This window comes from Anomalospiza imberbis, chromosome 29 (genome assembly GCF_031753505.1).
Source record: "Anomalospiza imberbis isolate Cuckoo-Finch-1a 21T00152 chromosome 29, ASM3175350v1, whole genome shotgun sequence".
NCBI lineage: Eukaryota > Metazoa > Chordata > Aves > Passeriformes > Viduidae > Anomalospiza > Anomalospiza imberbis.
The window spans coordinates 775,655-801,709 of NC_089709.1; the positions used below are offsets into that span (position 1 = coordinate 775,655).

Consider the following 26,055-nt stretch of genomic DNA (forward strand, 5'->3'; position numbering starts at 1 on the left):
CCCGGGGGGGTTCCCGGGGGTTCCCGGTGATTTCGGGGTTCCCAGGGGGGTTCCCGGGGGTTCCCGGTGATTTCGGGGTTCCCAGGGGGGTTCCCAGGGGTTCCCGGTGATTTCGGGGTTCCCGGGGTGGTTCCCAGGGGCTCCCGGTGATTTCGGGGTTCCCGGGGGTTCCCGGTGATTTCGGGGTTCCCGGTGATTTCGGGGTTCCCGGGGGGGTTCCCAGGGGGGTTCCCGGGGGTTCCCGGTGATTTCGGGGTTCCCGGGGGTTCCCGGTGATTTCGGGGTTCCCGGTGATTTCGGGGTTCCCGGGGGGGTTCCCGGGGGTTCCCGGGGGTTCCCGGTGATTTCGGGGTTCCCGGCGTTTCCCCCTAACGCGCGGGTGGGCGGAGCCTCCTCACCGCACAGGCCCCGCCCCCTCCTCCCCATTGGCCGAACCTCCGCCTTGTGCCCCGCCCCTCAAGCCCCGCCCCTCGAGCTGTCACTCAAGCCCGTCCCGCCGCTCCCATTGGTCGTCAGGAACGGGATGGGCGGGACCTTCCTGCCGCGCGGCGCTTCCGCTTCCGGCCGAGCGCCGCCGTCGCTCTCCGGTAACTTCCGGCCGCCGCCGCCTCCCCCCGGCCCGGACCCAGCGGGCCCGGGGCCCCCCTCACCCGGACCCCCGTCCCGCACCGCGCCCTCCTCACCGCCCCGCAAGCCCCCGTTACCCCCGGGGCCGCTCCGCCGCCGTTGCCCCAACCGGGACCTTCCGCCTCCCCCGGGGGAGCCGCCATCGCCCCGACCCCCCCATCACCGACCCCGCCGCGGCTGCCGAGCGCGGAGTTCCCGGGGGTCGCCCCCGATCCCGCCGGGCCGAGCTGGGAGGGGGCGCCCGGGCCCCCGCGAGGGGGGGGTCTCCGGTCAGAGCCCCCGGGGCGGGGCCGCCCCCTCCCGGTGCCGCTCCCGGGGCCCCTCCCGGGCCATGGAGCTCGCCAAGGGCAAGGCGGGGCCGGCGGCGGGCGGGAAGCTCCTGCTGTGCTCGCTGCTGGACTCCAAGGATGAGCTGGAGGAGGTGAGGGGCACCGGGATACCGGGGGCACCGGGATACCGGGGATACCGGGGATACCGGGGTACCGGGACACAAACCTTCCCTGCAATTCTGGTCCCAAATTCTCCAAATCCCCGTGGAGTTTTTCCCCCATTTTCCCCAGTTTCCCCCCATTTTCCCCCAATTTTCCCCCAATTCCCCCCCCAATTTCCCCCCAATTTCCCCCATTTTTCCCCCATTTTTCCCCATTTCCCCATAATTCTCCCCAATTTTCCCCCAATTTTCCCCCAATTTTCCCCCCATTTCCCCCCATTTCCCCCAATTTTCCCCCAATTTTCCCCAATTTTCCCCAATTTTCCCCAATTTTTCCCCAATTTTTCCCCAATTTTCCCCCAATTTTCCCCAATTTCCCCCCATTTTCCCCCATTTTTCCCCATTTCCCCATAATTTTCCCTAATTTTCCCCAATTTTCCCCAATTCTTCCCAATTTTCCCCATTTCCCCCCCATTTTTCCAATTTTCCCCCCATTTTCCCCCAATTCTTCCCAATTTTCCCCCAATTTCCTCTCAATTTTCCCCCAATTTTTTCAATTCTTCCCCAATTCTCCCCCAACTTTTCCCCAAATTTTCCAAATTTCCTCCAATTTTCCCAATTTCCCCCAGTTTTTCCCAGTTTCCCCCAGATTTTCCCAGTTTGTTTCCCGTTTTCCCCCCATTTTTCACTATTTTTCCCAGTCTTTCCCCAAATTTTCCCAGTTTCTGCCAGTTTCTCCTCAATTTTCCCCCTTTTCCCCCTATTTCCACCCATTTTTCCCTAATTCCCCCCACTTTTCCCCCATTTCTCCCCATTCCCCTCCTTTTTTCCCTGTTTTTTCTCAATTCTTCCCTAATTTCCCCCATTTCCCCCCTTTTTTTCCCTAATTTCCCCCCGTTTTTCCCCTTTTCTCCCCTTTTTAACCCCTTATAACCCCATTTTCCCCCATTTTTTCCCTGTTTTTTCCCCGTTTTCCTCACTTTTCCCGGTTTTTCCCGGTTTTTCCCGGTTTTCCAGAGGCTGGAGCGCTGTGTGGGGATTGTGACCTCTCTGACCAGCGGGCTCTCGGAGCGCGAGGCCAACGACGCCCTCAACGCCCACGTGAGCCCCAAAATTCCCTCTTGGAGCCCCAAAATTCCCTCCTGCAGCCTGGAATTCCCTCCCTGATCCCGAAATTCCCTCCATGGGGCCAGGAATTCCCTCCTGGATCCCAAATTTCCTTCTTGGAGCCCCAAAATTCCCTCCTGGAGCCTGAAATTCCCTCCTGGATCTTGGAATTCCCTCCTGGTGCCCTGGAATTCCTTCCTGGAGGCCCAAAATTCCTTCTTGGAGCTGGGAATTCCCTCCTGGATCCCAAAATTCCCTCCTGGGGCCCTAAATTCCCTCCTGGAAATCCCTCCTGGATCCCAAAATTCCCTCCTGGAGCCCTAAATTCCCTCCTGGAATTCCCTCCTGGATCCCAAAATTCCCTCCTGGGGCCCTAAATTCCCTCCTGGAGCCCAAAATTCCCCCCTGGCATCTTGGAATTCCCTCCTGGATTCTGGAATTCCCTCCCGGATTCTTGAAATCCCCTCCTGGATCTTGGAATTCCCTCTTGGAGCCCCAAAATTCCCCTCCTGGAGCCTGGAATTCCCTCCTGGAGCCCAAAAGTCCCCCTTGGCGTCCTGAAATTCCCTCCTGGATCTTGGAATTCCCTCCTGGATTCTGGAAATTCCCTCCTGGATCTTGGAATTCCCTCTTGGAGCCCCAAAATTCCCCTTCTGGAGCCTGGAATTCCCTCTTGGAGTCCTGGAATTCCCTCTTGGAGTCCTGGAATTTCCTCCTGGATTCTGGAATTCCCTCCTGGATCCCAAAATTCCCTCTTGCAGTCCTGGAATTCCCTCCTGGAGCCCCAAATTCCCTCCTGGACCTGGGAATTCCCTCCTGGAGCCCCAAATTCCCTCCTGGATCCCAAAATTCCCTCCTGGAGCCTGGAATTCCCTCCAATCCCAGCTGGAATTCACCTGGATTTTGGGTTGAAAATAAACCCCAGGAGCTCCTGGGGCGTCTCAGATTCCCAGGGGCGATCCAGGGATTTGGGGGGTGGGATTTTCCCTTCCTCCCCCTCCAATCCCAGCTGGAATTCACCTGGATTTTTGGATTTTTTTTCCCCCCCACCCCCCCAGATCTGCAAAGGGACCCCCCAGCACGAGGAAATCTGCCTGGGGCTCTTCACCCTCGTCCTGACCGACCCAGCCCAGGCTCAGAAGGTGAGGAAAAGCCTGGGAAAGGGAGGGAATTCGGGAATTTCCCTGCCTGGCATTCCCTGGGTGCCCAGCCCTGCCCTGGAACACGCCGGGATCCGTGTGGTGCGGGGAGCTCGGGCTGCCTCCCACGCCAGGAATTCCTTGGGTTTGCTCCCTGGCTGGCAGGTCCTGGTTTTTTGACGAGGCTCTGGCAGGGTTTTTCCCGGATTTTTCCTTGCCTTGGGAGGCCTGGAATGGGTTTTTCCTCGCGTGGATGCTCCTGGAATTCACCCCCTGGGGAAGGAACGTGCTCAGCTCCCAGGGAAAACGAATTCCCAGCTCCCTTCATTCCACACCCTGGATCGGAATCCTGCCTTTGGGAGCAAATCCACGCCCTCGTGGAACCAAAACCCCGCTTTTCCTGGGAATCCTCCTGCTCCTGGTGCTGGTGGCAATCCGATTTATTTCCTTGGATCCGCCTGAGCATTCCCAGCTCCTTCCCAGGGAGCCCTGGAGAGGCTGAATCCCACCAGGATCCGTTCCCGAGGCAGGGAAAGCTTCTCCAAAGGGTGACCCCCTCTCCGCCCTCCAGGGGCTGCCACACCTGGAAGCAAAGGCTGGAACAATCCCGTCCCTCTGGAGGGGATTTTTCCACGGATTCCTGTGGAATTTTCCTCTGGAAAAGGGGAGGATTCTGCCGTGGCTGCTGCCCGGAGCACGGCGCTTTTCCAAGGGAATAATGAGTTGGAATAATTGGAATAATTGCATCTGCCCGGCTCTGCTGGAGCCAGGGAGCCTGGCCAGGGATTCCTGATTCCAGCTGGGATTTGGGATTTGGGATTTGGGCTGGGGTTAACCCTTCCCTGCCCGAGGAGCTCCCACACCCCCCACCCCCCAGAGGCCTCGGCGGATTCCTGAGATCTGGGAAAAAACAGATTCCCAAAACTTGGCCTAGAGAGCCCAAACCTGCCCAGGGAGCCCTCCAGGACCCCCAAATCTGCCCCAAAACTGGGCACAGGGACCCAAAATTTGGCACAGGGACCCAAAATGTGCCCCAAAACTCAACATAGGAACCTAAATCTGCCCCAAAACTCGGCACAAGGACCCAAAACTTGGCACAGGGACAAAAAGACCAAAATCTGCCCCAAAACTTGGCACAGGGACCCCAAATTCTGCGCTCCAAAACTGGGCACAGGGACTAAAATGTGCCCCAAAACTCAACACAGGGACCTAAATCTGCCTCAAAACTCGGCACAGGTACGAAAAGACCAAAATCTGCCCCAAAACTGGGCACAGGGACCTAAATCTGCCCCAAAATTTGGCACAGGGACCAAAAATGTGCCCCAAAACTCAACATAGGGACCCAAAATGTGCCCCAAAACTTGGCACAAGGACCCCAAAATTTGGCACAGGGACAAAAAGACCAAAATGTGCCCCAAAAGCCGGTACAGGGACCCAAAATGTGCCCCAAAACTGGGCACAGGGACCAAAATGTGCCCCAAAACTGGGCACAGGGACCCAAAATTTGGCACAGGGACAAAAAGACTGAAATGTGCCCTAAAACCCGGTACAGGGACCCCAAAATGTGCCCCAAAACTGGGCACAGGGACCCAAAATTTGGCACAGGGACAAAAAGACCAAAATGTGCCCCAAAAGCCGGTACAGGGACCCAAAATGTGCCCCAAAACTGGGCACAGGGACCAAAATGTGCCCCAAAACTGGGCACAGGGACCCAAAATGTGCCCCAAAACTGGGCACAGGGACCCCCAAAGCTGCCCAGGTGTCCCCAGCTGCCCTCAGCTCCTCCTCCTCCTCCTGCAGCTGTGCTTACTCCGGATGGGAGCCCCGGGATGATCCCAGCTTTCCCTGCCATCCCTCTCTGTCCATCCCAACCCCCCAGGGCTGTTTGCTCTCCCTGGCCCCTCGTTTGGAGCCTCCATTAATCACTCAGTGTTAATTAAATGCAGGGAGGAGCCCCTGGATTGTGCCTGCCTGGCAGAAATGGAGGAATTCAGCTTCTTCCCCCCACCCCGGGGGATTTTTCCATCTGTGCTGGTGACATTCCCTGCTTTCCTCCCAGGGGGGTTCATTCCCCTGTGGATCTGCCAGGGATTGGGATTCTGGAGGGCTCAGGCAGGAGAAATCCCACAAATCCAGCCCTTCCCCCCGAGGATCCTGCCAGGAATGACCCCAGACATTCCTCCTGGGATGGTTTCATCCCCAAAATCCGTGGATTTGCCATCCATTCCCTGCTCAGGATGTGTTTTCCCCCTTTTCCCCCACTCAGTGCTACCGGGACCTGGCGCTGGTGAGCCGGGACGGGATGAACATCGTCCTCAACAAGATCAACCACATCCTCATGGAGAAGTACCTGAAGCTGCAGGACACCTGCAGGACCCAGGTCAGGGATCCCTGGAATCTCCTGTCCCACCAGGAATCCCCTGTCCCACCTGGAATCCCCTTTCCCACCTGGCTCCTTGTGTCCCACCCCAAATCCCCTGTCCCCTCCCAAATCTCCTGTCCCACCTGGAATCTCCTGTCCCATCCCAAATCTCCTGTCCCACCTGACATCCCCTGTCCCATCTGGAATCCCCTGTCCCACCTGGAATATCCTGGAATCCCCTTTCCCACCTGGCACCTCCTCTCCCACCCCAAATCCCCTGTCCCACCTGGAATCTCCTGTCCCACCCCAAATCTCCTGTCCCACCTGAAATCTTCTGGAATCTCCAACCTGGAGTCCCCTGTCCCAACACTGAGGGTGGGAGGGAGGAGTGGGGATGGGGCCGTGGCTGGCTCTGATCCCAAAATCCCCGTGCCTGATCCCAAAATCCCCGTGCCTGATCCCCAAAATCCCCGTGCCTGATCCCCAAAATCCCCGTGCCTGATCCCAAAATCCCCATGCCTGATCCCAAAATCCCCATGCCTGATCCCAAAATCCCCGTGCCTGATCCCAAAATCCCCGTGCCTGATCCCAAAATCCCCGTGCCTGATCCCCAAAATCCCCGTGCCTGATCCCCAAAATCCCCGTGCCTGATCCCAAAATCCCCGTGCCTGATCCCAAAATCCCCGTGCCTGATCCCCAAAATCCCCGTGCCTGATCCCCAAAATCCCCGTGCCTGATCCCAAAATCGCCGTGCCTGATCCCAAAATCCCCGTGCCTGATCCCAAAATCGCCGTGCCTGATCCCAAAATCCCCTGCCCAGCTGGTGTGGCTGCTCCGGGAGCTGGTGAAGAGCGGAGTGCTGGGAGCCGACGGCGTCTGCATGACCTTCATGAAGCAGATCGCGGGTGAGCCGGGAATGCTGGGATCCGGGCTGGGAATCCTCTGGATCTGAGCTGGAAATCCCCTGGATCTGGGCTGGGAATTGCTGGGAATCCCCTGGATCTGAGCTGGAAATCCCCTGGATCTGGGCCGGGAATGCTGGGATCTGGGTCAGGAATGCTGGGAATCCTCTGGATCTGAGCTGGAAATCCCCTGGATCTGGGCTGGGAATGCTGGGATCTGGGTCAGGAATGCTGGGAATCCTCTGGATCTGAGCTGGAAATCCCCTCGATCTGGGCTGGGAATTGCTGGGAATCCCCTGGATCTGAGCTGGAAATGCTGGGATCTGGGATGGGAATTGCTGACAATCCTTGGGATGTGAGCCGGGAATCTTTGGGATCTGAGCTGGGAATCCTCGGGATCTGAGCTGGGAATCCTCAGGATTTGAGCCAGGAAATCTTGGGATGTGGGCTGGGAATTGCTGGGAATCCTCGGATTTGAGCTGGGAGTCTTTGGGATCTGAGCTGGGAATCCCCAGGATTTGAGCAGGGAATCCCTGGGATCTGAGCTGGGAATCCTCTGGAGCATTCGCAGATCCAAGCTGGGATCCCTCTGGAGCGTGGCCAGATCCCAGCCTGAGCCCGGCAGGGCCCACCAGGATCTGTCCCCAAATCTGTCCCCAGCTGGGCCCCCACAGATCCAGCCCCAGGGTCTGTCCCTCGCTCGGATCCCACGGAGCTGGATCCCGGCAGGCTCCTGCAGGATCTGTCCCCGGATCCTCTCCAGGCAGGGAATCTCTCCGGGATGATCCCGTTGTTCCCGTGGCTCATCCGGAGCCGGGAGGCTCCCGGCAGAGGCTGGAGCAGGCAGGAAGTGCTGTGCTTCCCGTTGCCCCTGGCTTTTCCCGGGATCACCGGGATCACCGGGGGCAGCAGAGCCGGGCTGGCAGCCCCGGGGACCCCGCTCATCCCTCGGGAAGCCCCTGGGAGCCAGCCCCGCTCACGCCTTTCCGGAGCCTCTTCCGTGTTCCCGGGGCTGACGTCCACGGAGCAGGAATTCTGTCCCCCTGCCCCCCGGTGTCACGTTTGGGGTGGGAAACGCCGGGAGGGAGGGAGGGAGGGCTGAGCAGTTGGAAAAGCCCTGGAAAAGGCGTCCCTGGGAAAGGCCCAGTGTCCCCGGGCCACTCCTGCCCTGCAGGGCCCCTCCGGCTCACGCTCCATGACCTTCACTGCCGTCCCGTTCTCCGGACCTGCGGGTTTTCCGTGCTTCTCCATGGTTCTCCATGGTTCTCCATGGTTCTCCATGGTTCTCTCTGGTTTTCCATGGTTTTCCCTGGTTCTCCCTCGTTCTCCATGGTTTTCCCTGGTTTTCCCTGGTTTTCCCTGGTTTTCCCTGGTTTTCCCTGGTTTTCCCTGGTTCTCCATGGTTCTCCATGGTTTTCCATGGTTCTCCCAGCTTCTCCAAGGTTCTTCCTGGTTCTCCCAGGTTCTCACTGTTTTTTTCCCTATTTTCCCAGGGTTTCCCAGGTTCTCCCTAGTTCTCCCTAGTTCTCCCTGGTTCTCCCTGGTTCTCCCTGGTTCTCCCTGGTTTTCCCTGGTTCTCCCTGGTCTTCCCAAGTTTTCCCCGGTTCTCCCTGTTTTTTCATGGTTTTCCCAGCCATCCCTCTGCCAAATCCCTCTGCTCCATCCATCTCCAAATCCCTCTGCTCCATCCAGCTGTTTTTCCCTGGCGCTTTTCCAGGTGGGGACGTGACTGCCAAGAACATCTGGCTGGCAGAGAACGTCCTGGAGATCCTGACGGAGCAAAGGTACGGCCGGGAATCCCCCCCAAGCCGAGAGTGGGACACCTTCCTGCCCTTCCCACATTCCCAAACCGGGAATTCCCAGCTCTTCCTGCTGGTTGAACATCCCCAAATCCTGCCCAGATCCCCCCCAAACCCCTCTGCGGGGCTGAGGAGCACGCGTGGCTCGGGACCAGCATCCCGGGAATGTTTCCTTCCCGAGCTTCCCGAGCCGTGGGGGAGGTTTTCCTTTGGGAGCAGCGGCCGGGAGTTGATTGCCCGAAAAAGTTTCCTGTGTTTGGGCAGCTCCTGCTCCAGGCTCGGCCATCTGGGAAGCTCATCCCGGGCTGGCCAGCGAGGATCCACGGAATTCCTGGCTTCAGGATTCCCGAGGCAGGGTTGGGAGGAGCTTTGCTCCAAGCTGGAATGGCAGCAAATTCCCTAAAATCCACAATTGCCCCATGGAGCAGATTCCCTAAAATCCGTGACTGTCCCATGGAGCAAATTCCCTAAATCTGTGATTGTCCCATGGAGCAGATTCCCTAAAATCCGTGATTGTGCCATGGAGCAAATTCCTTAGTATCTGTGATTGCTCCATGGAGCAGATTCCCTAAAATCCGTGATTTCCCCGTGGAGCAGATTCCCTAAATCTGTGATTGTCCCATGGAGCAGATTCCCTAAAATCCGTGATTTCCCCGTGGAGCAGATTCCCTAAAATCCGTGATTTCCCCGTGGAGCAGATTCCCTAAAATCCGTGATTTCCCCGTGGAGCAGATTCCCTAAAATCCGTGATTTCCCTGTGTCCCAGCCTTTTTCCAGCTGGATTTATCCTGGGATTGTTATTCCCCGGATCCAGCTCCCAGAGCCAGCAGGAGCCACCAGGGCTGGATTTTCCAAAGTCTGTCAATTCTACCTTCATCACTAATATATTTATCAATTAATATCTGTGTAATTTAAAATCTTCGTTGTTTATTACCTTCATTAATTAACACATTCCCCAATTAATACACACCAGCCTGTTCCCACCTTTGCTGCTGGCCCATTCCCAGTGTTCCCTTCCCAAACCCCGCTCCCACAAAGATATCGTTTAATATCTTTATCAATTAACACATTCCTCAATAACACACTTATTAATTAACACTTTTGCTGATCCCTTAATGAATATATTTATTAATTAGCACCTTTGCTGATCCCCTGGGCGATGGTTCCAGGTGACACCAGCCTGATCCCACCTTTGCTGCTGGCCCATTCCAGGCGTTCCCATGCCCTGATCCCACAAAGTTATAATTTAATGTCTATTTTATTTGTTATCTTTATTAATTAACACACTCCTCAATTAACACTTTCATTAATTAACACCTTTGCTGACACCCTGATGGTTCCAGGTGACACCAGGCTGGTCCCACCTTTGCTGCTGGCCCATTCCCGGTGTTCCCTTCCCAAACCCCGATCCCACAAAGATATCATTTAATATCTGTATTATTTATTACCTTTATTAATTAACACATCCCCCAATTAACACACTCATTAATTAACACGATCCCTAATGAATGTATTTATTAATTAGCACTTTTGCTGATCCCCTGGGCGATGGTTCCAGGTGACACCAGCCTGATCCCACCTTTGCTGCTGGCCCATTCCCGGGGTTCCCAAACCCCGATCCCACAAAGATATCATTTAATATCTTTATTAATTAACACATCCCCCAATTAACACCCTCATTAATTAACACCTCTGCTGTTACCCTGGGTGATGGTTCCAGGTGACACCAGCCTGATCCCACCTTTGCTGCTGGCCCATTCCCGGGGTTCCCAAACCCCGATCCCACAAAGATATAATTTAATATCTTTATTAATTAACACATCCCCCAATTAACACCCTCATTAATTAACACCTCTGCTGTTACCCTGGGTGATTGTTCCAGGTGACACCAGCCTGTTCCTACCTTTGCTGCTGGCCCGTTCCCGGCGTTCCCAAACCAGGGTTCCCGCCGTTCCCGGGGTTCCCAAACCCTGATCCCACAAAGATATAATTTAATATCTTTATTAATTAACACATCCCCCAATTAACACCCTCATTAATTAACACCTCTGCTGTTACCCTGGGTGATTGTTCCAGGTGACACCAGCCTGTTCCTACCTTTGCTGCTGGCCCGTTCCCGGCGTTCCCAAACCGGGGTTCCCGGGGTTCCCAAACCCCAATCCCACAAAACCCCGGTGCCCGGGGGGTCCGTCCCGCTCGGGGCTGCGCTGATTTTGGGGCGGATTTGGGGTTTTCAGGGAGTGGGTGCTGAAGAGCAGCCTGCTGGTGGCCATGGCCGTGTACACCTACCTGCGGCTCATCGTGGACCACCACGGCACGGCCGCGCTGCAGGCGCTGCGCCAGAAGGAGGTGGAGTTCTGCGTCTCCCTGCTCCGGGAGAGGGTGAGAGCTTGGGATTGGGAATGGGATTGGGGTGGGAGAGGGATTGGTTATGGGATGGGAATGGGAGGGAATGGGACCCTGCGTCTCCCTGCTCCGGGAGAGAGTGAGTGGGGTGGGGTGGGATTGGGAATGGGAGTGGGATTGGGAATGGGATTAGGGTGGGATTGGGAATGGGATTGGGAATGGGATCCTGTGGCTCCCTGCTCCGGGAGAGGGTGAGAGCATGGGATTGGGATTGGGGTGGGATTGGGAATGGGATTCTGCTTCTCCCTGCTCCGGGAGAGGGTGAGTGGGATGGGAATGGGAGTGAAAATGGGATTGGGATTGGGATGGGATTGAGGTGGGAAAGGGATTGGGAATGGGATTGGGATCCTGCATCTCCCTGCTCCGGGAGCAGGGGTGTGGATTGGGCTGGGATCTTGTTCCCCTGGGAAGGGCATTTTGGGATGGGGGCACGGCAGCAGCTCCAGGCCTCGTTTGGCTCTGGATGGAGCAGGAGAACCCCCCCCCCCGGAGCTGGGATTTATCCCAAATCCTCCCAATTCCCCATCCTCCCCCAGCTCCCAGCGCCGCCCGCTCGCCCCTTCCCCCGTGCCAGGATCCGGCTGCGGGGCCGGCCGCAGCGCTGGGGGGAAGGTGGCAGATTTATGGGATTTGTGGGCTGATTGTTTGCTTTGGGAGGGAGAACATTCCAAAATAGCTTCCAGCCTTCCCTGCCTGTCCCCCCCCGATCCCAACCTGCGGGGAACGGAGCGGAACGTGCCCGGGGAGGCGGCAGCACCGCGCGTTCCTCCCTTCCCCGCTCCCATCCCCCTGCTCCGACCGGGATTTTCCTGTGAATTCCACTTTTTTGTTTTCCCCAGTTCATGGATTGTTTCATGATCGGCCGGGACCTGGTGCGGCTGCTGCAGAACGTGGCGCGGATCCCGGAGTTCGAGCAGCTCTGGAAGGACATCCTGCACAACCCGCAGGTGCTCAGCTCCCAGTTCACAGGTACCAGGCCTGGAACATTCCCTGTGCTCACCCAGCACCGTTTCCCAGGGATTTTCCAATGCTGCAGAGGCCTCGGAGGCATCCGGGCCTGACCCATCCCAGAAAACCTCGTGGGATCCTTAAATGGTGCTGCTCCTGGGCTCCACACTCCCGTAGCTTCTCCTCCCTGGAATTGTTCCAAACTGCGTTGGAACAGCCTGATCCAGTGGGAATTGCCCCTGTCTGTGGATTGGGTGATCTCTGGGTGATTCCAACCCAAACCAGTCTGCAATTCCGGGATAATCAGAGCTACTTCCCTTAATTAAGTGATTTAAAAGGTGAGTCCAAGCTCTGAAGTGACTGAGCAGAGCCTGGAGAGGCCCCATAAAAAGCAGGAATTCCAGGAGTTGCAGCAAGTGGTACTTCCATGGGATTTGATTCCTCCCAGTAGCCTCGTTCTATGGAAAGAGTGATGGATTCACCAGCTTCATTTACATTAATGATATTCCTATAAATTGTTCCCTTCCCTGGGCGCTTCCCAGCAGGTTCTGGATGCAGCAGTTCCAGGGAAATGGGGCTTTGAAGTGTTCCCACCCCTTTGGAGCCCAGTTAAATTCTCTTAGACACCTCAGATGCTGCTCAGGGGAGCTCCTCTGGATGTGTTGGAGCCCTTTTCCAACCAAAATCCCGTTGCCTGTCCCTCCCCAGGTGTGCTGCAGCTCCTGCAGTCCAGGACCTCCCGCAAGTTCCTGGCGTGCCGCCTCACCCCGGACATGGAGACCAAGCTGCTCTTCATGACCTCACGGGTAATTCCCCCTGGATTCCATCCCCAGTTCCTCCTGGATTCCATCCCCAGTTCCCCCTGGATTCCATCCCCAGTTCCCCCTGGATTCCATCCCCAGTTCCTCCTGGATTCCATCCCCAGTTCCCCCTGGATTCCATCCCCAGTTCCCCCTGGATTCCATCCCCAGTTCCTCCTGGATTCCATCCCCAATTCCCCCTGGGTCTCCTCCCAAATTCCCCCTGGGTCTCCTCCCAAATTCCCCCTGGGTTTCCTCCCCAGTTCCCCCTGGATTCCATCCCCAGTTCCCCCTGGATTCCATCCCAAATTCCCCCTGGGTTTCCTCCCCAGTTCCCCCTGGGTTCCATCCTGAATTCCCAATGGGTTCCATCCCTAATATCCCAATGGGTTCCCTCCCAAGTTCCCCCTGGATTCTGTCCCAAATCCCCAATGGATTCCCTCCCAGATCCCCCCCTGGCTCAGGATCCTGCATGTCCCCATTTCCAGCCCCGTTCCTGTCCCCACTGCCAGCGCTGTCCTGTGTCTCTCAGGGTCCTGAGTGTCCCCACTGCCAGCCCCATCCCTGTCCCCAGTGCCAGCCCTGTTGTGTCCCCATTTCCAGCCCCGTCCCTGTCCCCACTGCCAGCCCTGTCCGTGTCCCCACTGCCAGCCCCGTCCCTGTCCCCATTTCGAGCCCTGTCCGTGTCCCCATTTCCAGCCCTGTCCCTGTCCCCACTGCCAGCCCTGTCCGTGTCCCCACTGCCAGCCCTGTCTGTGTCCCCACTGCCAGCCCTGTCCGTGTCCCCACTGCCAGCCCTGTCCCTGTCCCCACTGCCAGCCCCGTCCCTGTCCCCATTTCCAGCCCCGTCCCTGTCCCCATTTCCAGCCCCGTCCCTGTCCCCATTTCCAGCCCCGTCCCTGTCCCCACTGCCAGCCCTGTCCGTGTCCCCACTGCCAGCCCCGTCCCTGTCCCCATTTCCAGCCCCGTCCCTGTCCCCATTTCCAGCCCCGTCCCTGTCCCCATTTCCAGCCCCGTCCCTGTCCCCACTGCCAGCCCCGTCCGTGTCCCCACTGCCAGCCCTGTCCCTGTCCCCATTTCCAGCCCTGTCCCTGTCCCCATTTCCAGCCCTGTCCCTGTCCCCATTTCCAGCCCTGTCCGTGTCCCCACTGCCAGCCCTGTCCCTGTCCCCACTGCCAGCCCTGTCCGTGTCCCCAGTGCCAGCCCCGTCCCTGTCCCCACTTCCAGCCCCATCCCTGTCCCCATTTCCAGCCCTGTCCCTGTCCCCATTTCCAGCCCTGTCCCTGTCCCCATTCCCAGCCCTGTCCCCATTTCCATCCCTGTCCCTGTCCCCAGTGCCAGCCCTGTCCCCACTGCCAGCCCCATCCCCGTCCCCACTTCCAGCCCCATCCCTGTCCCCATTTCCAGCCCTGTCCCTGTCCCCATTTCCAGCCCTGTCCCTGTCCCCATTCCCAGCCCTGTCCCCATTTCCATCCCTGTCCCTGTCCCCAGTGCCAGCCCTGTCCCCACTGCCAGCCCCATCCCCGTCCCCATTTCCAGCCCCATCCCCGTCCCCATTTCCAGCCCCGTCCCTGTCCCCAGTGCCAGCCCTGTGGTGTCCCCAGTGCCAGCCCTGTGGTGTCCCCAGGTGCGTTTCGGGCAGCAGAAGCGCTACCAGGACTGGTTCCAGCGGCAGTACCTGTCCACCCCCGACAGCCAATCCCTGCGCTGCGACCTGATCCGCTACATCTGCGGCGTGGTGCACCCCTCCAACGAGGTGCTCAGCTCCGACATCCTGCCCCGCTGGGCCATCATCGGCTGGCTGCTCACCACCTGCACGGTCAGCGCCCGCGGGCACCCCGAAACGGGCACCCCAGAACAGGCACCCCAAAACGGCCACCCCGAAACGGGCACCTCAGAACAGGCACCCCAAAACGGCCACCCCGAAACGGGCACCCCAGAACAGGCACCCCAAAACGGCCACCCCGAAATGGGCACCCTAGAACAGGCACCCTGAAATGGGCACCCCGAAATGGGCACCCTAGAACAGGCACCCCAAAACGGCCACCCCGAAATGGGCACCCTAGAACAGGCACCCTGAAATGGGCACCCCAATACGGCCACCCCGAAATTGGCACCCTAGAACAGGCACCCCGAAATGGGCACCCCGAAATGGGCACCCCAAAATGGGCACCCCGAAACGGGCACCCCAGTACAGGCACCCTAGAACAGGCACCCCAACACGGGCACCCCAAAATGGGCACCCCGAAATGGGCACCTCAAAACGGGCACGGGGTGGGCTGGGAGTGGGGAGAGCCAGAAAATGGGGCATGGGAATGGGAATATCCCAAAAATGGGGCGTGGGAATGGAAACATCCCAAAAATGGGGCATGGGAATGGGAACATCCCAAAAACGGGGCATGGGAATGGGAACATCCCAAAAATGGGGCGTGGGAATGGGAACATCCCAAAAACGGGGCACAGGGTGGGTTGGGAGTGGGGAGAGCCCGAAAATGGGGTGTGGGAATAGGAACATCCTAAAAACGGAGCATGGGATGGGCTGGGAATGAGAATATCCTAAAAACGGGGCATGGGATGGGCTGGGAATGAGAATATCCTAAAAACGGGGCATGGGATGGGCTGGGAATGAGAATATCCTAAAAATGGGGCATGGGGTGGGTTTGGGAATGGGAATATCCTAAAAATGGGTCACGGGATGGGCTGGGAATGGGAATATCCTAAAAATGGGTTACAGGATGGGCTGGGAATGGGAAGATCCCAAAACCAGGGAACAGGATGGGATCTCAGGGGGTTCTTGGAGGGATCTCAAGGAATCCTGGGGGGATCTGGGCGTTGTCTTCGGGGAATAATTTGGGGTTTTTTGGTCTCCTGCAGTCGAACGTCGCCGCTTCCAACGCCAAGCTGGCGCTGTTCTACGATTGGCTCTTCTTCAACCCCGAGAAGGACAGCATCATGAACATCGGTGTGTGGGGCCTGCCCGCGGCGGGATCCCCGGGGATCCGCCTGGGGATGGGATCCTGGGGAGGGATCCGTGGGGATCCGCCATGGGATGGGATCCATGGGCCGTTCCTGGGGTGGGATCGATGGGGATCCGCCTTGGGGTGGGATCCATGGGCAGTTCCTGGGGTGGGATCGATGGGGATCCGCCTTGGGGTGGGATCCTGGGGTGGGATCCATGGGCAGTTCCTGGGGGTGGGATCCCTGGGGATCCACCTGGGGATGGGATCCTGGGGGTGTTTTTGGGGTGGGATCCATGGTGATCCACCATGGGATGGAATCCATGGGGTGTTCCTGGGTTGGGATCCATGGGGATCCACCATGGGATGGGATCCTGGGGTGGGATCTGTGGAGATCTGCCTTGGGATGGGATCCATGGGGTGTTCCTGAGGGTGGGATCCATGAGGACCCACCATGGGATGGGATCCTTGGGTGGGATCCATGGAGATCTGCCTTGGGATGGGTTCCTGAGTGGAATCCATGGGGATCCACCATGGGATGGGATCCATGGAGATCTACCTGGGGGTGGGATCCATGGGGATCCACCATGGGATGGGATCCATGGGTAGTTCCTGGGGGTGGGATCCATGGAGATCCACCTGGGGGTGGGATCCATGGGGATCCACCATGGCATGGGATCCATGGGCTGTTCCTGGGGTGGGATATGGGGTCGTTGTGACCCACGGGCAGCTCTGGACCCGGCTGCCCCTCAGCCCCTGGGTCCCACCCCATGGATCCCACGGATCCCTCGGCAGGGATCGGGGATCTGGGGTCTCTGGGGTCTCTGAGCCCGCTCCCTCCCCCCAGAACCCGCCATCCTGGTCATGCACCACTCCATGAAGCCCCACCCGGCCATCACGGCCACGCTGCTGGATTTCATGTGCCGGGTGAGCGCCCCTCCTTCTCCAGGGAATTCCTGGGGGTGGGGAAAGCTGGGGGAGAGAGAGAGAGAGAGAGAGACCTGCTGGGCTCCACAAATCCCACCCAAAAAGATCCCCCCTGGGATCCCCCCCCTCCGGCTTCCCGAGGCACCTGAAGCTCCCATCCTCATCCCGAATCGAGGAGGGATTTTCCCTTTGCTGCCAAATCATCCCCAGCACTCGGTGGGAAAAATCCAGAGCATTCCTGGAGCTCTGGGGCCGCGTGTCATCCGTGTCTGGTGGGAAGGCAGCGCTGCCAGCAACCCCTGCCAGGGCGGTGGAGGAAAAATCCTTCTGGATTGTTCCCTGACGTTCCTCGTGGAGTTCCTGGCCCAGCCCCATCCCCGGGGTGGGGGATCAGAGTGTCAGGGAATGATCCCTGTCCCGTCCCAGGGCAGGGAAGCAGCGCCAGGAGCTGCTGGATCCAGGGGCGGGGTCCCGGGGAGGGCTGGGGGTGCTGCTGGGAAGGGCCTGGAGCTGCATCCCTCCCTCCCAGTCCCAACTGGTCCCTCCTGGCAGCGGGACTGGGGGGAGATTCCCGGCACGTCCCGGGCGCCAGGGAGGAATCCCAGGAGCAAAAGCCTGGACAGAGCCGAGCATTCAGGAATTTCCTGCCCCTGGCAGGGATTTCCTCCCGCTTGCAGACCCCTAAGCCCGCTCTCCACCCCTGATTTCTTCCAGATCATTCCCAATTTCTACCCCCCTCTGGAAGCCCACGTCCGGCAGGGCGTGTTCAACTCCCTCACCCACATCGTGGAGAAGCGAGTCCTGGCGTAAGAGCCCCGGGTTTTCCCACGTTTTTCCTGCGTTCCCAACGTGGACACAGCTGCCCCCTGCTCCCCTGGGTCTCTCCCAGAGCTCTGAGCCCCTGCTGTTATCCATGAAAACTTGGGAGCAGCCAGGGTTGTGTCCTGGAGCTGCCCCGTGAGGGAAAAGGGATGGGGGGGAGTGAGGGAATTGGGATTTCCCGGGATTCCTCCCAGGAATTCCAGCCCCTTCTCCCACTCCCGTGTTCTGGTGGCATCCCAGGGAGCTGCAGGTGGCAAACCCTGGCCTAGGGAGGAGCCCCCAGCATTCCCAAAGGGATGAGGCCCCATCCCAGCTCCAGCTGATCCCTGTCCCGTCCCTCACAGGCACCTGGCCCCGCTCTTCGACAACCCCAAGCTGGACAAGGAGCTCCGGGCCATGCTCAGGGAGAAATTCCCGGAATTCTGCAGCTCTCCCTCGCCCCCCATCGAAGGTAGGGAATGTGGGGGCTCCTGGCAGGTCCTCTGAGGGAGTTTTCCAAGGAATTCCTCCAGCAGCAGTGGCTGGATGGGTCGGGCGAGGCTCCAGGGAGAGCAGGGCTGGGAGTTTAGGGAATTAAAATGGGATTTAGGGAATTGTGGTCGCTCCAGCGTCCCCTCAGCTGCACGGGATCCCTTCCCAAAGCACCTGCAGCCCTTTCCCAGAGCTGTTTTTTGGGAGAGGCCCTGGCAGAGGCCTCACCTGGCTCCGTGTGTGCTCCCAGTGAAAATCGAGGAGCCGGTTCCCATGGAGATGGAGAATCACCTGGAGAAGGATGACGGTTGCTATGACAACGCCGAGGCCGCCTTCAGCGATGACGAGGAGGAGCTGAGCAGCAAAGGTGAGGGAGCTCCTGGAATTCCCCTGGAATTCACACAGTTCCCACCACGCCGCAGAATTCCCGGATGTCAGCACGATCCCCTCAAAGCCCCTTGCCCAGGAGCTGATCCCGCTGGGGGATCCCAGGTTTCCTCCTGCAGGGAGGGTGTGGAGGGGCTGATTCCCAAATCCCAGTGGGATTTGTTCCCTCTCCTGGCTGTTCCCAGGAGCTCAGAGCACTTTTCCAGCCTCAGATCCCGACTGGTCTCACCCAAATCCCCTCTGCTCCCCCTCTGGAGCCTCACTGGTGGGATCCTTGTGGGATCCCCGCCATGCCCAGGGGGTTTTCCCAGCAGTGGGAAGTGCCCGCAGGCCTGGGATGGGGCAGAGGATGTGGCCTGGGAGCCTCAGAATCCCAATCCCAAATTGTGCCTCCTTGGAGACGCCTTGGGAACGTTGGAGGGTCAGGCTTGGGAACGGGAACTGAGCAGAGACCACAATCCCAGACATTCCCACCTTCATCCCGGCTCCAAGGGGGAGAGGGATCCAGGACAGGGATTGCTGGGAAGGAGGAAAATCCCTCATTCCACTGGGGCTTCCCGGGTTTTCAGGGAAGAAGAGGGAGTTCAGGTTCCATCCGATCAAGGAATCCATCGTGGAGGAGCCCGTGGACATCACCCCGTTCCTGGAGCAGCTGGACGAGTCCCTGAAGGACAAAGTGCTGCAGCTGCAGAAGGGCAGGTGGGGCCATTCCCCTTCTTCCCATTCCCGTGGATCTCTCCAGGGCTCCCAGAGCTCCTTCAGCCCCGTGGTTTGTCCCCGTGGAGAGGGAATTCCTGCAGGGAAAGGGCTTGGGAAGGAGCTGGAGGAGAGCCTTGGAGCTCTCACCTCCACCCTCAATTCCCAGCGCCCAGGGGAGGTGGGACAGAGCTCGGCCCCAGCGATTCCGTGGAATTCCTGGCTTTAAGTGCCCTTAAAATCCTGCTTTTAATCCCGGAATTCATGCCACCCTGGGATCTGCACACCTGGGCCTCCCCCAGAGGCAGCCCCGAGCCCATCCCCGCTCTCCCAGTGCTCCCAGTAACGGGGCATTCCTGTCCCTGTGGTGTGCAGTGACACGGAGGCGCAGTGCGAGGTCATGCAGGAAATCGTGGATCAGGTCCTGGAGGTAACGGAGCCGGGGGCGGCCGGGATCTGGGACCTGGGATCCATCTTGTGGGGGGTTTGGGATCCGTCCCACCTGGGATTTGGGATCCATCCCGGCTGGGATTTGGGATCTGTCCCACCTGGGATCTGGGATTCATCTCAGGCAGGATTCAGGATCCATCCCAGGCAGGATTTGGGATCCATCCCAGCTGGGATTTGGGATCCGTCCCGGGCAGGATTTGGGATTACCTCTGCCCCTGGAGCAGGACATAGGCTGGGGGCACCCAGATCCATTTGGGATCCACTTCAGAGCCTGGGCAGCTCCATCCGTGGATCCATCCCTGCTGGGAATGATCTGGGATTGCTGGGAGTGATCTGGGATTGGTGACAGAGATCTGGGAATGATCTGGGATTGCTGGGAGTGGATCTGGGATTAGTGGGAATGGATCTGGGATTGCTGGGAATGATCTGGGATTGCTGGGAATGGATCTGGGATTGCTGGGAATGATCTGGGATTGCTGGGAATGATCTGGGATTGCTGGGAGTGATCTGGGATTGCTGGGAGTGGATCTGGGATTGCTGGGAGTGATCTGGGATTGCTGGGAGTGATCAGGGTTTGCTGGGAGTGATCTGGGGTCACTGGCAAAGGTCCGGGATTGTTTTCAAGATCCTGGGATCCCTGGCAGTGATTGGGGATCCCTGGTGCTGGAATCCCCTCCGGAGCAGCCCGGCATCCCTTCCCTGTGCCAGGCAGGGTCTGAGCTCCTCCTTTCCCCCTTCCTGTGCCTTTCCCAGGAGGATTTCGACTCGGAGCAGCTCTCAGTGCTCGCCTCGTGCCTGCAGGAGCTGTTCAAGGCTCACTTCCGCGGGGAGGTGCTGCCGGAGGAGATCACGGAGGAGTAAGGGCTCGGGATCCCCCTCGGACTGGGGGGAATGTTCCCAGGGAAATGATCCTGGTTTGGAAGCGGCTTCCCTGGGAAGTTTCTGCTGGGCTCACCCCGGCCAGCTCCTTCTCCAGGGTTTGCTGGGAGCTGGGGCTGCTGCAGGGTCTGCGGCCACGGGATCCAGGGTTTTTCCCGTTCCTGGGAAAACTCAGAGGGATCCAGGGCTGTTCCCGTTCCTGAGAGAATCCAGAGGGCTGTTCCCATTCCTGGGAAAACTCAGAGGGATCCAGGGCTGTTCCCGTTCCTGGGAAAACTCAGAGGGATCTGGGGCTGTTCCTGTTCCTGGGAAAATCCAGAGGGTTGTTCCCATTCCCAGGAAAACCCAGTGGGATCCAGGGCTGTTCCTGGGAAAAACTGGAGGGATCCAGGGCTCTTCCCATTCCTGGGAAAATCCAGAGGGATCCAGGGCTGTTCCTGTGCCATTCCTGGGAAAATCCAGAGGGATCCAGGACTGTTCCTGTGCCATTCCTGGGAAAACCTAGAGGGATCCATGGCTGTTCCTGTTCCTGGGAAAATCCAGAGGGATCCAGGGCTGTTCCTGTGCCATTCCTGGGAAAACCTAGAGGGATCCGTGGCTGTTCCCGTTCCTGGGAAAATCCAGAGGGATCCAGGGCTGTTCCTGTTCCTGGGAAAATCCAGAGGGATCCAAGTCTGTTCCTGTGCCATTCCTGGGAAAACCTAGAGGGATCCGTGGCTGTTCCCGTTCCTGGGAAAATCCAGAGGCCTGTTGCCATTCCTGGGAAAACCTGGAGGGATCCAGGGCAGTTCCCCAGGGCTGTTCCGGTGCCATTCCCGGGAAAACCCGGGAAAATCCGGTGCCCCGGGAGCTCAGAGTGTCCGTCTGTCCCCAGGTCCCTGGAGGAGTCCGTGGGGAAACCCCTGTACCTGATCTTCCGGTACGTTCCCCAAAATCCTCAGGAATTCCGGGCTCGCCTGCTCAGCGCCGGTCCCAAGATCCCACGGAGTTTCCCACTTCCCTCTGTCATATTTCCAGTGGGAAACCAGGGGGTTTTTTTGGGATTTGGGGGAGCGGGAGGTGCCTCAGGAGCTGTTATCCTGCCGACATTCCCGCTCTTCCCAAGGAACCTGTGCCAGATGCAGGAGGACAACAGCGGCTTCTCGCTGCTGCTGGACCTGCTCTCCGAGCTCTACCAGAAGCAGCCCAAGATCGGATACCACCTGCTCTACTACCTGAGGGCCAGGTGAGGCCCCGGGGCCACCTGGGCCCCGCCCTCCTCTGGCTCCTCCCCCTCACCTGGGCCCCGCCCTCCTCTGGCTCCTCCCCCTCACCTGGGCCCCGCCCTCCCGTGGCTCCTCCCCCTCACCTGGGCACCTTCTTCCTACCTGGGTCCCTCCCCTGCCTGTCCCTGTCCGCGGTGGTGGCGTGGCTCAGCTGTGCCAGCCCTGTGCCAGGTGTGCACCCGCCATGTGCCAATTCTGTGCCAGCTGTGACAGCCCTGTGCCAGGTGTGCAGCAGCTGTGCCAGGTCTGTGCCAGCACTGTGCCGGCACTGTGCCAGCTGTGCCAGGTCTGTGCCAGCACTGTGCCAGCTGTGCCAGGTGTGCACCAGCTGTGCCAGCACTGTGCCAGCTATGCCAGGTGTGTGCCAGCTGTGCCAGCACTGTGCCAGGTCTGTGCTAGCTGTGCCAGCGCTGTGCCGGCACTGTGCCAGCTGTGCCGGCACTGTGCCAGCACTGTGCCAGCACTGTGCCAGCTGTGCGCCAGCTGTGCCAGCCGTGCCAGGTGCGCTGTGTCCCCAGCAAGGCGGCGCTGGGCAGGATGGGGCTGTACGAGTCGTTCGCCCAGGCCACGCAGCTGGGCGAGCTGCACACCTGCCTGATGATGGACATGAAGGCGTGCCAGGAGGACGACGTGCGCCTGCTCTGCTTCCTCACGCCCTCCATCTACACCGAGGTGAGGCCTCAGCTGCCCGCGTGTGCCCGGGCTCCACGTGTGCCCCGGGTCCCGTCCCGGGGGTGCCCCAAATCCCTTCCCAGGGTTGCCTCAAATCCCATCCCTGGTGTGCCTCAAATCCCTTCCCAGGGGTGCCTCAAATCCCATCTCAGGGGGGCCTCAGACCCCATCCCAGGGGAGTCCCAAATCTCATTCCTGGTGTGCCCCAAATCCCATTCCTGGTGTGCCCCAAATCCCATTCCTGGTGTGCCCCAAATCCCATCCCAGGAGTGTCCCAAATCCCATCCCAGGAGTGTCCCAAATCCCGTTCCTAGGGTGTCCCAAATCCCATTCCTGGTGTGTCTCCAATCCCATTCCTGGTGTGCCCCAAATCCCATTCCTGGTGTGCCCCAAATCCCATTCCTGGTGTGCCCCAAATCCCATTCCTAGGGTGTCCCAAATCCCATTCATGGTGTGCCCCAAATCCCATCCCAGGAGTGTCCCAAATCCCGTTCCTAGGGTGTCCCAAATCCCATTCCTGGTGTGTCTCAGATCCCATCCCAGGTGTGCCCCAAATCCCTTCCAAGGGGTGCCCCAAATCCCATCCCAGGGGTGCCTCCGATCCCATCCCAGGGGTGCCTCCGATCCCATCCCAGGGGTGTCCCAAATCCCTTCCAAGGGGTGCCCCAAATCCCATCCCAGGGGTGCCTCAAATCCCATCCCAGGGGTGCCTCCGATCCCATCCCAGGGGTGCCCCAAATCCCATTCCTGTTGTGCCCCAAATCCCATCCCAGGTGTGTCCCAAGCCCATCCCAGGTCCTGTCCCAGGTGTGCCCCAAGCTCCACCCCCAAATCCCATCCCAGGTATGTCCTGAGCTCCATCCCAGGTGTGCCCCAAATCCCATTCCTGGTGTGTCCCAAGTCCCGTTCCTGGTGTGTCCCAAGCTCCATCCCAAGCCTTTCCCAGGTGTGTCCTGAGCCATCCCAGGTGTGCTGCAGCAGAGAATCCCCAAAAATTCTCTCTAAATTCAGAGAATCCCCACGCTGACCCCAAATCCCAGGATTCCTCCCAGGGCAGGGTCCCACTGTTCCCCACAGTGACCCCAAATCCTGGGATCTGTCCCAGGGTCCCCACGCTGACCCCAAATCCCAGATCAGCCCTTGGCTCCCTCGGAGCTGCCGGTCCCGGCCCTTGGCTCCTGCTGGGATTGATTTTGGGTTTCCATGCGAGGCTCCGGAGCAGGGAGCAGAGCCAGGAGGAGAGGGAGAACAGGGAATTCCAGAGCCAAGAGGAGAGGGAGAACAGGGAATTCCAGAGCCGGGAGGAGAGGGAGAACAGGGAATTCCAGAGCCAGGAGGAGAGGGAGAACAGGGAATTCCAGAGCTGGGAGGAGAGGGAGAACAGGGAATTCCAGAGCCAGGAGGAGGAGAGGGAGTACAGGGAATTCCAGAGCCAGGAGGAGAGGGAGAACAGGGAATTCCAGGCACTCGGGGCCGGCTGACGGCTGCCCCCCGCTGTCGGAGCTTTTCCGTGGGGATCTGAGATTTTGGGAAGGGCTCTCTGGGAACCTTGCCCACGTTTTGTGCATTCCCAGTTTCCGGATGAGACCCTGCGGAGCGGGGAGCTGCTCAACATGATCGTGGCTGTCATCGACTCCTTCCAGGTGCGGGGGATCCTTCCTGACCCCTTCCCGGCCCTTCCCGACCCTTTCCCGACCCTTTCCCGGCCCCTCTGCGCCATTCCCGGGAGATTTAACCCCAAAACGATCCCCCCACGGGCTCTGGTTCCCCTAATCCTCGCCGGAATGAACCCCAAAAGCTCCGCGGTTCTCCTGCTGTGTCCAAAGGTTGATCCCGAGCTGCTGCTTCCAAGGGATCTCCCGCAGAGCCATTTCCTGGGCAATCAGCGCTAATTACCCCTAATGAGCCCCTCTTTGCCCCCGCTGGCTCTGCCTTGCCCTGGCTGAGGCTCCTGGCAGGAATTTTCCCCGCTCCAGAGTTGCCGCGAGAAGCCAGAAATAGCCGTGGGGGCACCTCTGGAATGTCTGGAGCAGCTCTGGATGTGCCGATAACCCCGGGCGTTCCCGGCCCCTCCTGCCCTTCCCGGGCCGGGAATGCTGCGCCGGGGAGCTCCGAGCCGGGATGCTCCCAAATCCCAAGGGCTGGCGGCTCCTGACCCTGCCCCGGAGCGTTTCCTTCCCTTCCCTGCTCCCATTCCTTCCTGGCGTCCTCCAGGTGCTTCCCTGTGGAGCTCCAGGGGATCCTGTGGGATCTCCAGAGGGGCAGGGAGAAGGAGAGGCAGAGTGGGAGTGGGAAGCCCCCCCTCCACCCCAGCTCCCATCCCAAGGGATGGTGCTGGCATTTTTCCCGCTGGATCCCGCCTGGGGGGGCTCCTCAGAGCCCCCCTGACCCCATTCCCCGTCCCCCCACCCCAGCTCCAGGAGCTCGTGTGCCACGTGATGATGGGAAACCTCGTCATGTTCCGCAAGGATTCCGTGCTGAACATCCTCAGTGAGTGACGTTCCCGTGGGAATGGGGCTGAGCAGCCCCCAAATCCTGCCCCAAATCCAGAGGGAGATCCCCGGGGCTGAATTCCCTGCGGGCACGGAAGGATCACGGCCCCAAGGCGGATTTTGGGATTTATCCCTGTGCCCCCCTGCCCTCCGTGGGTGCCATTCCCAGCAGCTCCCGCCGTGCCAGGCAGGGAATGGGGAAAATCCCCAAATCTGCCCCGGCTCCAGAGCCTCTCCGTGGGGTCCCTCGGTGTTCCCAGAGCAAATCCCGCTCTCCCTGATCCAGCTTTGGGAGCAGTGGGATAAGCCTGTTAATTAGGGAGCCTCGTTAACTCTGTCCCCACAGCCCCTGCCCGGGACAGGGCCCTGTCCCCATTCCCAGTGCCTGGAGGGGTGGGGGGACCCCAGGCAGGTTTGGGGATCCCCGGAGCTTGGGAAGGGGCTGGCACAGATCCCTGTTAACCCTCTTGTCCCCGTTATCCATCCCCATTATCCCTGTTAACCCCATTATCCCATTGTCCCTGTTATCCATCCCCACTATCCCTGTTATCCCCACTGTCCCATTGTCCCCATTGTCCCTGTTATCCATCCCCATTGTCCCATTGTCCCCATTATCCCATTGTCCCCATTATCATCCCCATTATCCCATTGTCCCCATTATCCATCCCCATTATCCCATTGTCCCCATTATCCCATTGTCCCCGTTATCCATCCCCATTATCCCATTGTCCCCGTTATCCATCCCCATTATCCATCCCCATTATCCATCCCCATTATCCCATTGTCCCTGTTATCCATCCCCATTATCCCATTGTCCCTGTTATCCCTATTGTCCCCATTACCCATCCCCACTGTCCCTGTTATCCATCCCTGCCGTACCCCCTGTCCCCCTGTCCCCCCGTCCCCCCGTCCCCCTGTCCCCCTGTCCCGCTGTCCCGCTGTCCCCCTGTCCCCCTGTCCCGCTGTCCCGCTGTCCCCTCCCCGGCCCCGGTCCCGGTCCCGGTCCCAGTTCAGAGCCTGGACTGGGAGACCTTTGAGCAGTACTGCACCTGGCAGCTCTTCCTGGCCCACAACATCCCCCTGGAGACCATCATCCCCATCCTGCAGCACCTCAAGTACCGGGGTGAGCGGGGACGCGGCTGGGGACACTGGGACACGGCTGGGGACATGGGGACATGGCTGGGGACACTGGGACACTGCTGGTACACGGCTGGGACACGGCTGGGGACACTGGGACACGGATGGGGACACTGGGACACTGCTGGGGACATGGGGACACAGGGACACTGCTGGGACACTGCTGGGACATTGCTGGGGACACTGGGACACTGCTGGGACACTGCTGGGGACATGGGGACACGGGGACACTGCTGGGACACTGCTGGGGACACGGGGACACAGCTGGGACATGGCTGGGGACACTGCTGGGGACATGGGGACACAGGGACACTGCTGGGACACAGCTGGGGACACTGGGACACGGCTGGGGACATGAGGACACGGCTGGGGACACTGGG

The 26,055-nt window shown here is 59.3% G+C and overlaps 1 protein-coding gene across 1 annotated transcript in view; it reads left to right on the top strand.

Annotated features, from left to right (window-relative positions):
* Positions 1-907: 907 nt before the first annotated feature.
* INTS3 (integrator complex subunit 3) overlaps positions 908-26,055 on the top strand; it is a 28,376-nt gene continuing 3,228 nt past the window's right edge. Inside the window, exons 1-24 of the mRNA XM_068175097.1 lie at positions 908-1,048; positions 2,075-2,158; positions 3,223-3,306; positions 5,570-5,683; positions 6,486-6,570; positions 8,285-8,351; positions 10,604-10,748; positions 11,612-11,741; positions 12,429-12,526; positions 14,148-14,339; positions 15,395-15,482; positions 16,325-16,404; positions 17,119-17,210; positions 17,571-17,677; positions 17,948-18,064; positions 18,654-18,783; positions 19,156-19,210; positions 19,984-20,087; positions 20,984-21,028; positions 21,215-21,334; positions 21,893-22,046; positions 23,621-23,689; positions 24,461-24,536; positions 25,548-25,661. Coding sequence (XP_068031198.1) covers positions 959-1,048; positions 2,075-2,158; positions 3,223-3,306; positions 5,570-5,683; positions 6,486-6,570; positions 8,285-8,351; positions 10,604-10,748; positions 11,612-11,741; positions 12,429-12,526; positions 14,148-14,339; positions 15,395-15,482; positions 16,325-16,404; positions 17,119-17,210; positions 17,571-17,677; positions 17,948-18,064; positions 18,654-18,783; positions 19,156-19,210; positions 19,984-20,087; positions 20,984-21,028; positions 21,215-21,334; positions 21,893-22,046; positions 23,621-23,689; positions 24,461-24,536; positions 25,548-25,661 — 2,440 coding nt within the window. The 5' untranslated portion in view covers positions 908-958. The remainder of the gene's footprint in view (positions 1,049-2,074; positions 2,159-3,222; positions 3,307-5,569; positions 5,684-6,485; positions 6,571-8,284; positions 8,352-10,603; positions 10,749-11,611; positions 11,742-12,428; positions 12,527-14,147; positions 14,340-15,394; positions 15,483-16,324; positions 16,405-17,118; positions 17,211-17,570; positions 17,678-17,947; positions 18,065-18,653; positions 18,784-19,155; positions 19,211-19,983; positions 20,088-20,983; positions 21,029-21,214; positions 21,335-21,892; positions 22,047-23,620; positions 23,690-24,460; positions 24,537-25,547; positions 25,662-26,055) is intronic.